This window comes from Cavia porcellus, unplaced genomic scaffold (genome assembly GCF_034190915.1).
Source record: "Cavia porcellus strain 051 isolate PalLab524CR breed Dunkin Hartley unplaced genomic scaffold, mCavPor4.1 scaffold_17, whole genome shotgun sequence".
NCBI classification, from domain to species: Eukaryota; Metazoa; Chordata; class Mammalia; order Rodentia; family Caviidae; genus Cavia; species Cavia porcellus.
Genome location: NW_026947500.1, coordinates 45,100,979 through 45,114,369, shown reverse-complemented (window position 1 = coordinate 45,114,369; position 13,391 = coordinate 45,100,979). Strand labels below are relative to the sequence as shown.

The 13,391-nt window shown below is 63.2% G+C and overlaps 1 protein-coding gene across 2 annotated transcripts; it reads left to right on the top strand.

Moving 5' to 3' along the window:
- The first annotated feature begins 594 nt into the window (after positions 1 to 594).
- Positions 595 to 4,082, top strand: Cist1 (colon, intestine and stomach enriched 1). 2 transcript variants are annotated; one of them, XM_063227995.1, is made up of 5 exons: positions 601 to 773; positions 2,245 to 2,550; positions 2,975 to 3,280; positions 3,588 to 3,742; positions 3,820 to 4,082. In XM_063227995.1, the coding sequence occupies exons 1-5, from the start codon at positions 683 to 685 to the stop codon at positions 3,838 to 3,840; spliced, it is 879 nt and encodes a 292-aa protein (XP_063084065.1). In that variant the 5' UTR covers positions 601 to 682; the 3' UTR covers positions 3,841 to 4,082. The 2 variants fall into 2 exon arrangements, 1 of the variants encoding a protein (XP_063084065.1); XR_010040246.1 differs by lacking the exon at positions 3,820 to 4,082 and having other exon boundaries at positions 595 to 773; positions 2,767 to 3,280; positions 3,588 to 3,728.
- Positions 4,083 to 13,391: the final 9,309 nt, after the last annotated feature.

Below are 13,391 nucleotides of genomic sequence, written 5' to 3'. Positions count from 1 at the left end.
TGCCAACTGGTGTCCCGTGTGCCACTTTCCTCCCATGGTAGTAGCCACTTTTTCACCCCCAAAACCCTCATCTGGGCCTGCATGGCAGCACAGGCACAGGCCTATGGTCCCAGCTGCTCGGGAGGCTGAGGCAGGAGGACTGCAAGTTCAAGTCCAACCTGAGCAGCATAGTGAGATAACGTCTCAAAATAGAGGGCTGGGGATATAGCGCGTGATGAGTACTCTCTGAGGCCCCAGAACCCCAACCCTTCAAAAGAGGGACCTGGCCCAGAGCAGTTCCTTCCCCATCCTGTTGGAAGGTATAGGGCTCACCTCCAAAGTCTCCCAGTCTGGGGTGGGTGAGAAGGGTTCAAGGCTATCCCCAGCCTCTCTCAGGCCAGAGACGTGGGGGAGGAAGAAGGAAGTGTTGCGGTCTCCAGTGTGGACAGAGTGAGTTTGGGGCAGCCTTGGGGGCCGCCACAGCGGCTGGGGCTGTAAGAGGAGCGGCCAGGGGTCCTGAGAGCTGGACTCGAGGACTCTGGCGCAGGCGAGCTGTGCAGGTCCAGTGCGGGACCCCGAGGCCCCGCCTGCGCCGCGCAGTCCCTCGGGCTACCAGCAGGGGGCGCGCGGAGGCGCCCCACGCATTCACCTGGCCGCACACCTGGCGGTGGTCGCGCGGCGCCCTGGGCTACCCTGAGCGGGGATGGCGGGGTCCCGGCGGCTGCCGCTGCTGACCATCGCCCTTGCCCTGCTGCTGAAGTCCCTGGGGAGTGCAAATGCCCAAGACTCTAGAGGTAAGAGGGAGCCCGGGACTCCAGGGAGCCGGAGGAGATGGGCGGTGGGCCGTGGCAGGGCGCTGTCCGGGGGGACCCTGTAGTGCCACACCGGGCTCCCCGTCCCCAGCGGAGACCATTATTTAACCAGAGCCGGACGTGGCCGGGCCGAAGGTTGAGTGCTCCCTGGCGCTGCCCAGGGCGCTGCGTCCTCCCTCGGCTTTCCCGAGCTCCGGCCCTGCACACGGTCCCCGGCTAGGCAGGGAGGGAGGCTCCCCCCACCCCAGTGTTTGCTCCCCGCTTGAGTCCAGCCCTCAATTCGCGGTGCCAAGGCTGGACACCGTGGCCGGGGTAGTCTCCTCCGAGGGGTCCTGAGTAGCTGGAAACTCAGGCTCGGACCCCTGCGCCTGCCCCGATTGGAACGGGAGGTCCCGGCTGCTGCTCTTGGACGGAGGTGGGGAGATCAGGCCCCTGCGCACCCCCTGGAAAGACCCCTGCTTGGTCGCTGTCGGGGCACCTGTGCTCCCCTGGTCCCCTCAGTGTTTCCCTGACTGTGCCCTGGGGCGCCCCCGCCCCGGTTCCTCCTGGGCTCCTGAATCACCTTCCCTGGCCCTCTAAGGCCAGACTCTGCCTTGGTTCCTTGTGTTCAGCGGGGTGCACCTGTCACCCCGGGGCCAGCGGGGTGGGGCGAGGCCCGGGCCGGCTGGGGCCAGGGTTGTTTCCGCGTTTCAGGGCCCGGCCTGGCCCGGGGCGAGGCAGGAAGAGGCGCAGCACTGTGCCCAGGGCAGAGGAGCGGCCGGGGGCGGGTCCCCGGTGCCCGCCTGCCCGGAGGTCGCTGTGGGCACAGCTTGCCCTCTGGCTCGCCTCAGCCTGCCCCGGCTCGGCCCTGCCAAAGTGACCAAAGTAAACCCCGAAGAAGCTTGGTGTGGTGACACACACCCAGACACTCAGGCTGAGGTAGGAGTGCAGGCCCAGCCTGGGCAACTTGGTGGTCCACTGAGACCCTGTCTCAAAATTTAAAAAAAATAATAAAATAAGCTAATAAGCCAGTTGCAAAGGAAACTGCGTCTCTGGTGGTTCCCGCAGCGCTCAGCACCTTCTTGGGCTGTGGCCGCCCCCGCCAGAGGGCTTCCAGGGTAGGGGCTCCAGTAGGGGCTGGAAAGGAGCAAAAAAGACAGCTTGACCTCTTGAGGGAACCTCAGTTTCTCACTGAGCAACCCTATCTTGCCCCAAGTTAGTCTTGGTCTCCCCAAAAACTGGGCGGGTTTTTTTCTTTCTTAAAATTAATTGATTGATTGGTTGGTTGAGACATGGTCTCACTGTGTCCTCCAGGCAGTCCTTGAACTCGCGGCGATTCTCCTGCCTCAGCCTCTCTTTCGACATGCGCAGTGCTCTGTAGCCTGAGCGGTGCCCCCCCAAACCTCCAGCGCCTACACCGCCGGGTCGGAACCACAGTTCCCGGGAACCACACTATTCTTTTCTTTCTTTCCAGATGCTTCTTCACCACACATGGAATCAGCGAACATTTCTGCCTCCCCTGCGAATTTTTCCCCGGACGCCAGCTTCTCAAGTCCTGGGGACGCGTCCACCCCGCAGCCCAGCCCCCCTGGGACCGAGGAAATCGCCACATCCCAGCTCAGCTCTACCACTGCAGAATCCGGGGTGCCCTCTGGCACCCCGCACCCCATGACAGTCAGCCAATCCACCTCTGAGTCCCCCAGTTCAGAGCCCACTCCGGCGTCCGACTCCACACCCTCGCTCTCGCCCTGGGCCCCCTCTTCCTCCACCCCAGCCCAGGGTAAGCGGGCAGGGCCTGGGTTCCGGGCAGAGGCTGCGATACCTAGCTGCAGTTCTGGTTATGGGCACCAGGGGGCGACACACACACCAGGAGCACCCCGGCGGGGACCGGTCCACCCAAGGCCCAAGCGGCTCCAGCCTTAGGTCCCGGGTGAGGGTGGGATGTGTATTCATTTTTGCTTTTATTGATTCATTTTCTTGGGTGCTTTCAAAACAGGGTCCTACTGTGTCGTCCAGGCTGGCCTCGAATTCGCGGCGATCCTCCTGCCTCAGCCTCTCCTTTCCGAGGCTGGAGTGGAACCCAGGGCCAGGCGCATGCGCAGTGCTCCGCAGCCTGAGCAGTGCCCCCCCAACCTCCAGCGCCTACACCGCCGGGTCGGAACCACAGTTCCCGAGAACCACACTATTCTTTTCTTTCTTTCCAGATGCTTCTTCACCACACACGGAATCAGCGAGCATTTCTGCCACCCCTGCGACTTTTCCCCCCGACGCCAGCTCCTCAAGTCCTGGGGACGCGTCCACCCCGCAGCCCAGCCCCCCTGGGACCGAGGAAATCGCCACATCCCAGCTCAGCTCTACCACTGCAGAATCCGGGGTGCCCTCTGGCACCCCGCACCCCATGACAGTCAGCCAATCCACCTCTGAGTCCCCCAGTTCAGAGCCCACTCTGGCGTCCGACTCCACACCCTCGCTCCCGCCCTGGGCCCCCTCTTCCTCCACCCCGGCCCAGGGTAAGCGGGCAGGGCCTGGGTTCCGGGCAGAGGTGCGACTACCTGGTTGCAGTTCTGGTTGCGGCCACCAGAGGGAGGCACAGCCCCGGAGCGTGCACCACCGGGCCTGGCTGGGATCCACAGTGCCTCGCGCAGGTCCTGTCCTCCCGGCCGCATGCGGGACAAGCTGTCAATTATATATTTTGAGCCGGACATGGTGGCGCACGCCCGAAATCCCAGAACTGGGGAGACCAAGGCAGCAGGATTGCTTTGGGTCCTGCAGGGGTCTGCGTCTCAGGGCTGATCCCAGGCATCTCCCATCCCCCAGGGGACACCCAGACACCCATGTCACACCGGAACCCGGCCGTGGTGATAGTCGTGTGTATCCTGGTGTCCCTGGTGCTCATCGGGTCCGTGCTGCTGGTTGTGAGGCACCACCACCGGGGTCCGTCTGAGTTCCTCCCACTGGACGAGGTGTCCATGGTGAGCTGGGGCCACTTGGTGGGGCCACTGCCACCTCCCCACTTGGCCTGAGTGTCCCCTCTGTGTTCCTTCTGCAGGACCGCGTGAGCCAACAATGATCCAAGTGACCGCGACTGGGCAGGGAGACAAACGGGGCTTCTCGGCTGGGCGCCCGAAAGGGCTCGGCCAAGGCCCGTAGTAGCCACTGGGCCAGGCTCCTGGGGTCCTGGCTCCTCTGCTCAGGAGGCTGAGGCAAGAGGATTGTGTGAGCCTAGGAGTTCAAGACCAGCCTGATCAACACAGCAAGATGGGGTATCCAACAATAAGAGACAGAACAAACAAATAAAATCCCGAAAGTTCACCCAAGGCCTCCTGAGTTGTGGGTTCATGTGAGCAGCGTTTATTGAGCACCTACTGTATGCCCTGTTCTCTGTCACAGACATAGTGAGGACCATATTTGTGTCCTCATGGACCAGTTTGGTCAAGGGAGAGGGACGAGAAATGGGGCTGGCCAGTCCAGGTTTGCTGGGCCAGAGAGGAGGCGCAGGGATCTGAGTGGTGGGAGGGGATGGCCAGGAGTTCCAGGAGGTGGGTGCAGCGATGCAAAGGTCCTGGGGTGGGAACCCTGGCAGTGATAGAGCAACGTGGCCAGCAGGTTGCAGGGCTGCAGCAACTACAGTGGGGTACTGCCCCAGGTGGGGACTCCCCAAGGAAGTTCCTGGCCACCACTATCAGGACCAGAGACTTTGGCAAGATGGATCGGGTATAGCAGGATCAGGGCAGAGCTGGCACGAAGGTTAGGGGGCCGGGGACTGCGTACGCTGCTCCCCAGGACAGAGGGGGCCCCACGTAGCCCAGGAGGTGTGGTTGGGGTGGGGGCGCAGAGGGGGCTCACTGCCCCTCCCAAGGCCCCATGATCCGGTCGTGCTCTGCTGGTCTGGTGGGGGAGGGAGGTGCGGCAGGTAGGTGGCAGCTTCAGGAGACTGGGTCCCTGTGCCCAGGCACCACGTACCTGCCACCCACCCTGTCCCCGGGTCCAGGTTCTGGCTGTAGCTGCTGCTTCCAGCCTGGGGACAAGAGACGACTGAACATGGTTGGTGACTGCCTCTCCTGGAGCCCCGTGTTCCCAAAGCCCTCTGGTCTGTCACAGGTGCCACTTGGAGTCCCGGGCTCTGACTTGGCTTGGTGACCCCACCCTGCCTCCCTGGCATCGCCAGCTACACCTGCAGCACCCATCCTGCCACCTGCCCTCCAGGTGCCCGGCCCGGCTCCCGGGCAGTCTGAGCATCCCTTAGGGAAGGGGGAACCCAGGGTGACCTCTTGGCCTGGCCCAGCACCCCTCCTGCTCCAGGGAGTCCAGGGGACCCACCTTGAGGGTCTCAGGTGGCCTGGGGCCGGGGACCCCTCCTACCACAAAAAGGAGTCTGGGCTGGGGAGTCCCTGTGTGGGGTCCCAGGTCTCACAGCCTCGCCCCCAGGGAGACACAGCAGGAAGTCACTGTCCTTCCTGCTGGGCGAGGTGAGCACAGGGACCCGAGCCTCGCTCCTGAATACTCACAGCTGCTGGAGGGTGGCTCTGGGGGAAACTGAGGCTCACAGAGCCCGGAGAGTGGCAGGGCAGCTGTGCATAGCGCGTGTGGGAGGAGAAAGGAGAAGGGTCACTCACCTGGCCCTGGCCAGCACAGGGGGAAACCAGGCCGCATCCTCCAGCGTGGGTCTGCGGCTTCAGGTAGGAAACTGAGGCAGGAGGAAACGACGGCAGTCAGCAGAGGCCTCAGAGCAGCGGTCACTGCAGCTGTGTGGCTGGGCGCAGCCCGGCACAGCGGTGCACACCTGTGATGCCAGCACTCCGGGAGGCTGAGGCAGGAGGATGGAGAGTCTGGACCCAGCCAGGGCGCACTGGACAGCAACAGTGACAAGGGAGTCACGCAGGGCCCCACCCAGGGCGGGGCGGCCCCACCAGTCCCCCGTCCCCTCCTGGGCAGGCTCCGTGCCTCAAGTCTCCCGGCCAAGTGACCTCCTCAGGGACTGACTGCCCCACCCCGCCCCCAGTTGCCCTTCGAGGCTTTCTTCTGTCTGGATTATGGAAACTCTTGCCATTTGTGGCTTGCTTTGTCTTTCTGAGACAGTCTCGCCATCTAGCCCAGGTTGGCCTTGATCTTGCAGGGGTCCTCCTGCCTCAGCCTCCTGATGCTGGATCACAGCTGTCTGGCTTCACACCTGGCTCATTTGGTGTCTGTTGAATGGATACATAGCTGTAAGCAAGGGTCTCTGCCGCGGGTAGTGTTTCCCCAGGTAGCAGAGGGACAGGACCTGGCGGGGCACCTCTGCCTTGCGCACAATGCCGCTGCCTCCCATGCCCTCAAGGCTGCCAGGAAACCTCCCTGGGGAGCCGCAAGCTGCAGATCTCACTCTCGCCTGAGCACGGGGCAGGGTGTGTCACACCCCCAGGGGGACAGGGCGGAAGAGCGGGGTCCAACTCCTGCCGGCTCCTCCTCCTCCCTCTCTCCCACACATCCGTGCCTGCTCCCATGTCCACATCTGTCCCCACTAGTCCCCAGCACACAATGTCCCCAAGGCTGTGAGTTTCAATTTACTGTCCTTAAGCGGGGTCAGCTCCATGGACAGATCTCCTTCCAGCCTTCAAGGTGTAGCCCAGGCTGGCCTGGAACTCAAGATCCTCCTGCCTCAGCCTCCCGAGTACTGGGATCACAGGGATGCACCAGCTCACCTGGCTGGCTGACTTTTTGGTTTTGAGTCAGGCCCTCACTGTGTAGTCCAGGCTGGCCTTGAATTCACCGAGATTCTCCTGCTCAGCCTCCCAAGGGCTGAGGTGAGAGGTACGATCCACCACCCCCAGGTTAATCTTTATTTTGAGACAGTGTCTCACTAAATCCACCAAACTGGTCCCGAACTTGTGATCCTCCCAGCTGCGGAGCACTGCTGTGACACTGGCATTGCGAATGCTCTCGGGGATGAACATCCTGCTTGGGGGGCCCAGGCACTGTCACATCCCCCGGGGTGGTGGCACACACCTGCCATTCCAGCATGCAGGAGGCTGAGGCAGGATGCTCTCGATGTGTTTGAGGTTACCCTGGGTTACACAGGGAAACCCTGTCTCAACAAAATAAAAATCTGAGGCTGAGATGTGCACCCCTCTCCCTGGAAGAGGAAGGGGGGTTCTGAGTGGTAGCCCGGCTTGGGGAACACATGGAGGGGACAAGAGCAGCTGCCCCGGACGGAACTTGACCCAACTTGCTGTGCCCTCTCCTTGCTTTCTCTCCAGCGGGTCTGGGAGCTGGTGGACTGGGGCTCTGCCCCTGGAGTCCCCAGGGCAGCGGGTCTCGTCCGGGGAGCCCTCTGCTGCCCCCGCTGGGCAGCTGCCCCTGGGCCCCTGTTGAGGCAGAGCTGAGCCCCCAGGTGAAGTTCACCATGCGAGCCCGAGGGACGGGGCAAAGCCAGGCGCCGGGCAGGTGAGGAGGAGGTGGGTGAGGTGGCTGGGAGGCCTGCATGGCAGCGCTGGCTTTGGAGGAAACGCTGCTGGAAGAAGGTGGTCGGCAGGCAAGTGCAGGGAACAGTGTGCCCTACAGTGGAACAGTGCTGCGAAGCCCGGAGACTGGAAACGTCCCTAGAAGGCTGGTACAGGGACCTGGATGGGAGCAGGGAATTGGGTGACTGGAACCTGCAAGACACAGGGCTGTGGTGGGGGGAAGGATGGGCTGGCTGCCCCAGGCCGAAGGGGACACAATGATGACCCAGGAGGACCCTGAGGTGGGTCCAGGTGGGCAATCCTGGAGGCCGGACCAGGTGGGTGCCTGAGGGTCGGACGGGGGCCTGATAGCCCAGGAATTTACCAAGGGACACTTCCACCTTGGGGCTGCCAGCAGGCTGGGACAGAGGGGAGCCGGATGTGCAGGGGTCCGAGGTCCTACAAACGCTGTCATTTCATTCCCTTTACTTAGGATCTCCTGCCTCAGCCTCCCGGAGTGGTGGGATGACCGCCCTATCTTGGGGAGACACTTTCAATGCGTTTCACAGCAAGCCGGGGTGCTCGTGTGGCTTGAACTCAGTCTCATTCCTTCAGGCCGGGAGCCGGTGGGCGGGGGGTCACGGCCTCCAAGCGAAGCCTCCCCCAGAGACTCCTGGAGCCGACCCGGGACCCGCTACGCCCAGCGGTCGCCCCCAGTGTCCGCCTGCCCCACCCAGCGCCGGCACTCTGTGCCCCGCACCTACACGCCCAGCCCTCTGCTCCGGGGAAAATGTTCTCGCCTTTCCCGGCTCCCCCAAGACGAGCCCGGCCGGGGGCGGGGAGCGGAGCGTGCCTGCCTTCCCGTGCACGGTCTGATCGCGGGGGGCCGGTAGGTCTTGGGGTTCCGCGGCGCTGCGGCCCGGTCCCTGGGCTACCGCTGAACAAAGGAGGCGGGTTCCGACCTTGCGCCCCTCCTCCCGCGCTGGCTTGGGGCGGTGGGCCCCAGAAGGGTCCCGGGGGTGTCCGCCAGGGGAGACAGAGGCCTCCCCTCCGCGCGTGGCCCTGGCCTCCGCGGCCCCCCAAGTCCCGGCCTCCAGGACCCCGGCCTCCGGGGCGCACGCTCAGGGCGAGGCTGGCGGCCTTCCCGAGCGGAGGGCCCGCCTGTCCCCACCTGCTCGGTTCCACCAGACCCCTCCTGGTCGCTGTCGCCGGAGAGGGCTGGGAGCGCCCGTGAGGACCCGGCGTCAGCACCGTCAGCACCGGGGGGCGCAGACAGCGCCTCGCCCCGACCGCCCGGGCCCTGCCGCCTGCTTCAGCACCGCCCGGGGGACAGCGCCCGGGCACCGCGCCCCGCCCCGCCCGGCCCTGACCCCCACCCGGCCTGGGGCCTCCGCCCTGACCCCGTTGCTCTGCAGCTCCGGGCCGATCCTGCGGGGCTCCCACGCGTGTGTCCTCCCCGCCTGGGCACGAGCTGCGGGGACGGCTCGGGACAGCCCGGCCATGGCCACTCCGGGGGTCACCGACCCGGCAGAGCCCTGCAGCAGGCTGGGCCCGGAATGGGGTCGCCAGGGCTCACCCAGGCCCCCGAAGCACCTGTGGCGGCAGCGTGGGCGCCCGATCCGCATCCAGCAGTTGCTACTCGGACCCCAACAACCTTGCCCGAGCGTGGGAGCAAGACGCGGGCTGGAGGCCACGCAGCGCTCGCTGCCCGCCTGCCTCCCGCAGCGAAGGTGGGCGTGGCTGAGGCTCCGGTGGGCGGGGCAAAGAAGTGGGCGTGTTTCCGCGGTGGCTGGACGGGGCTTGTGGAGGCTGATGGGCGTGGTCTGCGTCTGGTGGGCGAGGCTTGGATGTGGGGCGGGGCTGTCGGCGGGAGGGCGGGGCCTGAAAGAAAGAGGCGGGGTCCGGGACTGGGCTGAAATGGGCGGGGCCTTTCCCGAGGAGGCCGGATCCGGCAGTTTGGCTCGTAGCGGGTGGGTGGGTAGGCGGTGGGCGGGCTCTGCTCTCTTTCAGTGAAGGCTCCTTTTAGCCGGGCTCCTTTTAGCGCGGTGTCATCTCAGCATTCTGGAGGCTGAGGCAGGAGGGTCACTGAGAGTCTGAGGCCAGCCTGGGCTACATACCAAGACTCTCTGTAAAAATTAAAAACAAAACAAAAAACCCGGATCCTCAGAGCCAGAGATGCCAGTAACGTCCCTGCTGCTGTGCAGGGGCTCAAACCCCAAGGAGCAAGGCCCAGTGACCCCAGGCTTTTGGCTGGAGGAGGGGCCTGAGGCCAGGCTGAGAGACCTGAGTGAATCGCTTCTTTCTCTCAGCTCCCTTTACTCCCAATTTAGGCCATGGACCACCGGGCGCTGCTGGTTTCTCACGTGACCAAACCTGGCTTGTTGCCCCCGCCAGGCCCTGGAAGTATCAGGGGCCCAGAGTGGGCCGTGGAGCTGACCCCAGGTAACCGCAGGGCCTGCGCCCACGCCTCTCTCCTGGTGGCTCAGGCTTTTCCATTTTCAAGAAAGAAAACAGACTCAGCGTGGGCTGGCCTGGGGCTGAGCAGGCTCAGGAAGGCAGGTGTGGTCTGGCTGCTCGTGTGCTGAGTCCCGAGCATGAGTGCACATACGTGGGCAGGGGTCGGACCAACCCGGGGGAACCCTGGGATGCCAAGTTCAAGACCGGGTCTTAGGTTCAGCTGGGAGGATGGAAGAGATGGACGGGGGAATGCAGGGAAAGGTGTCTTAATGAGGAGGAACAGAAGGTGCACAGCCTCAGGCTGGAGAGAGTGCACATGTGGCTCGAGGGAGGGTTCTGAAGGAAGAGGATGGAGTGGGCTACACTAAGCCCCTGGGAGGTGTCATCAAACTCAAGCACAGCGTCCCCCAAAAGAAAGGGACGCACCTTTTTCTCTGGAGCCTCCTGGTAGCAGAGGAGAAAAGCACCTGCCCTGAGAAGAAACAGCCAAAATGGGGAAATCAAGGCAGTGGTGCAATAAGGGCACTGGAGACTTCGAGGCACCTTCTCAGGCTGGGCAGCGACACAGGGACAGGGTCCTCCTGTCTCCCTCTCCCAGGTGGGGCTGATGCCTCCCAAGTGTAGGATGCTGGGCTCCGAGCACTGTGGGCTCTTGATTTCCACTCTCAGCACCTGTTTGTCTATCATCAAAACTACTAATCACAGCACAGTCAAGATTCTTAATGAATTATTTAAAATGCGACCTAGAGACCAAACGTTAGGAGTATGATAACCAGCTGGGCGAATTGGGGCACATCTGTAATTCCAGCACTCAGGAGGCTGAGGCAGGAGGAGCACTGTGCAAAGTCAAGACCAGCCTGGGCTAGCCAGGGAGTTCAAGGCCAGCCTGAACTACATAAAAGACCCTGTATCAAAAACAAAACAAAACCAAAAAAACCACGTCTGATCACTGACCTGGCACTAACAGGCCCTGGGGACCACGGGCTGGGGGGCTCCTCCCATCCTGGCGGTTTCAGTCGCTCAGGAAGCGGCTATAATTAGTTTCGGCCTGAGAGTGACACACAGATGGTATTTCTGTCTCAGGGACAGCGAGATTGGGGTCCCGCCAGGTGTCCAGCAGAGGGGCTCCTGGCCAGCCTGCGGAAGCCTCGCGTCCCGTCTGTTCGGTGGTTGTGGTCTCCTTGGTAGTGTGTTCCTGGCACTGGCCCTGGTCTCGGGTTCCCAAGAGATACGGTAGCCCCATGCCTGGGGCTCGGGCATGGACTGTCTGTGCCCAGGACGCCCTGGGACTCAGTTTCCCCTCCTGTGCAGTGGGGCGGGGACCCCGGCTCCAGCGATGCCCTTGCAGTGCTTGTGGCCTGCGGGGCGGGAGGGGCGGCGGAAGGCTCTGCAGAGCGGCAGTGGATGTTTGTCCAGCACGGGTGAGGTCTGGGCAGTGTCAGCTCAGGTGAGGGCCGCGAAGGGACCTGGGGGTGAAGAGGGGAGCTGGATCGCAGCCCCATGCCCTGCAAGGATGGTCCATGCCCGTCCCCCTGGCTTGGGCCTCGGTTTCCCCACCTGACAAAGGGCAGACGATTGGTAGACAAGGGGGCGAATTTGTGTGTTTTCATCTTGGAAACGCGGGAGGGGGAGCAGGCGAAGGGTCTGGCCCCGTACCGAGGCCTGGGGACAGCGGGGCTGCAGAAGGAGGTGGCGTCAGGTCAGTTTATGTCCTCTGGCGAGGGCCTGCCATGGGTAGCAGCTGGCCTGGTGCCTCAGTTTACCCTGGGGTCCTCGGGGAGCGTCGTGAGGAGGTGGGGCGGCCCCTCCACTCTCACCTGGTCCCGCCTCCCGGTGGACCTCAAAAGTCCCTGCATCCTGCTCCACGCAGCCTTTTGGGCCCTGGCTATGTAGGGCCCCGTGACGGTGGCCGTGGCCTCCGGGTCCCTCCCGGAGTCCCCCCGAAGCTCTCCGGGGCTCTTCTGGAAGCTGCTGGTGAAACAGAGCTTCTGCCTGCAGCGCTGCTTCACGGTGGCCCATCCGCTATGGTGAGGACCTCCTCCTGACTCTGCAGCCTGGGGCCAGGACTGGAGAGGGAGTGGGCACTGGGGCGGGCTGCAGCTGAGCCCTGGGTGTCCCCCGGGGGACCTCAGGCCACACACACATGGAGGCCTAACAGGGACGGCAGGGACACAGAGGCCGCAAGTACGCTTGGCCAGGTGCAGGTCTGAGGGTAAGGCCTCTGCCCTGGGTTCAAGTTCCGTCCTTCTAGAAGCAGTTCCGACATCGAGGGGCTGAGGGGGCGCAGGGCTGGCATCTGAGTTCATCTGGTGTCAAATTTACGCTTTGGCAGTAGCAAGGCACCCTGTGCCTCAGTTTCTCCTTTTTGGCAGTAGGTGTTGCCAACTGCGACTCAGTTTCCCCACCTGTCCCGGTGCTCTCTGCAGGGTCCATGGGGAAACTGAGGCACAGGAACGGGAGATCCCTTCTCTAGGGGAGCACAACTGGACAGTGGCAGCTGGGGGAGAGGCTGATGGCGCCATTTCAGCCTGAAAGTAGGCTGGGGGTGGGCAAGGGGGCCTTCCGAGGGCTCAGCAGAGGAGCCCAGGAGGCACCCATGGGACCTGAACCCTGGGAGAGGGTGGGTCTGCCACAGGCTGGACCCAAGATCAGTCCCGAGGCTGCTGGATCTCCTGACTCAATTTACCCGTCTGATTAGTGAGCAGCCGCGAGTTCTCACAGCCCGGGTGGCCTCACCAACGGCTGTCCACGTCATGGAATCAACCTTGACCCTGCCTCCCGAGTTAAGTTTAGAACAGAAATAAAAATAGGGCCGTTGCACCCTGGAAAATCCAACCCTCCCCTTAACCCTTTCTGCCTGGGATTGGATTCGAACCCTGAACCCCGCAGCTGCTCCCAGCCTCAGTTTCTCTATTTGTGACTACGTGCGTTTTCCTGAACACTTTCAGAAGAGTGAGAGAGTGCTTTAGGGGTTGACCTGCAGGCCTTCATTACAGAGGGCAAGTTTGGGGTTCCCCACGCCCTCAGAGCACACGCATGCCCACCCGGTTGCACCCCACCTCGGGCAGGGAAGAGTTAATAATTCCCACCCCTGCGAGACGTCATGGAATCCAAAGCAACTAGATGGAAAAGACCAGGCTTAGCGGAAAAAGCCGAATATACTTGCGCAGGGTCCCGGGCCTCCCGAAGATAGCCGGACGGTGCCGGAGAGGCACGAAGTCACCCGAGCCCACCCGTGCTGTCTCAAGCAGCAGAAAGTGGTCGAACTCGCCATAACCAACGCGCTAGGACCGTCCAGCTCAGCGCAACAGGACCTCACTCAGCGAGGCGCGGGCTCATTTCCCCCTGGGCCAGATTGGGCTGGCCCTGCCCAAGCCTCTGGACAGGCCTCTCTGTGACCTTTGGGAGCCGAGTGGACACTGGCTCTTGGCCAGCAGCCCTGAGTTGTGGGCGGTCCCGGTGCCCCCCCCCCCCCCCCCCCGCCTCTGCTGGTTCATCCAACACTTTCTCCACAGCCACAACCCAGCAGGGCACAGTGGTGCACACCTGTGATCCAGCACGCAGGAGGCTGAGGCAGGAGGATCCACCGAGTTTGAGAGCAGCCTGTGCTCCCCCAAGGACATAAAAGCTTGAGACCCACCCAGCCCGTGACTGTCCAGAGTCGTCAACCCCACTCCTGCGCCCTGGCCCTTGCCTCACATCCTTTCTCGGACCCCAACACGAGGGACATAGGTGCCCGGGACCA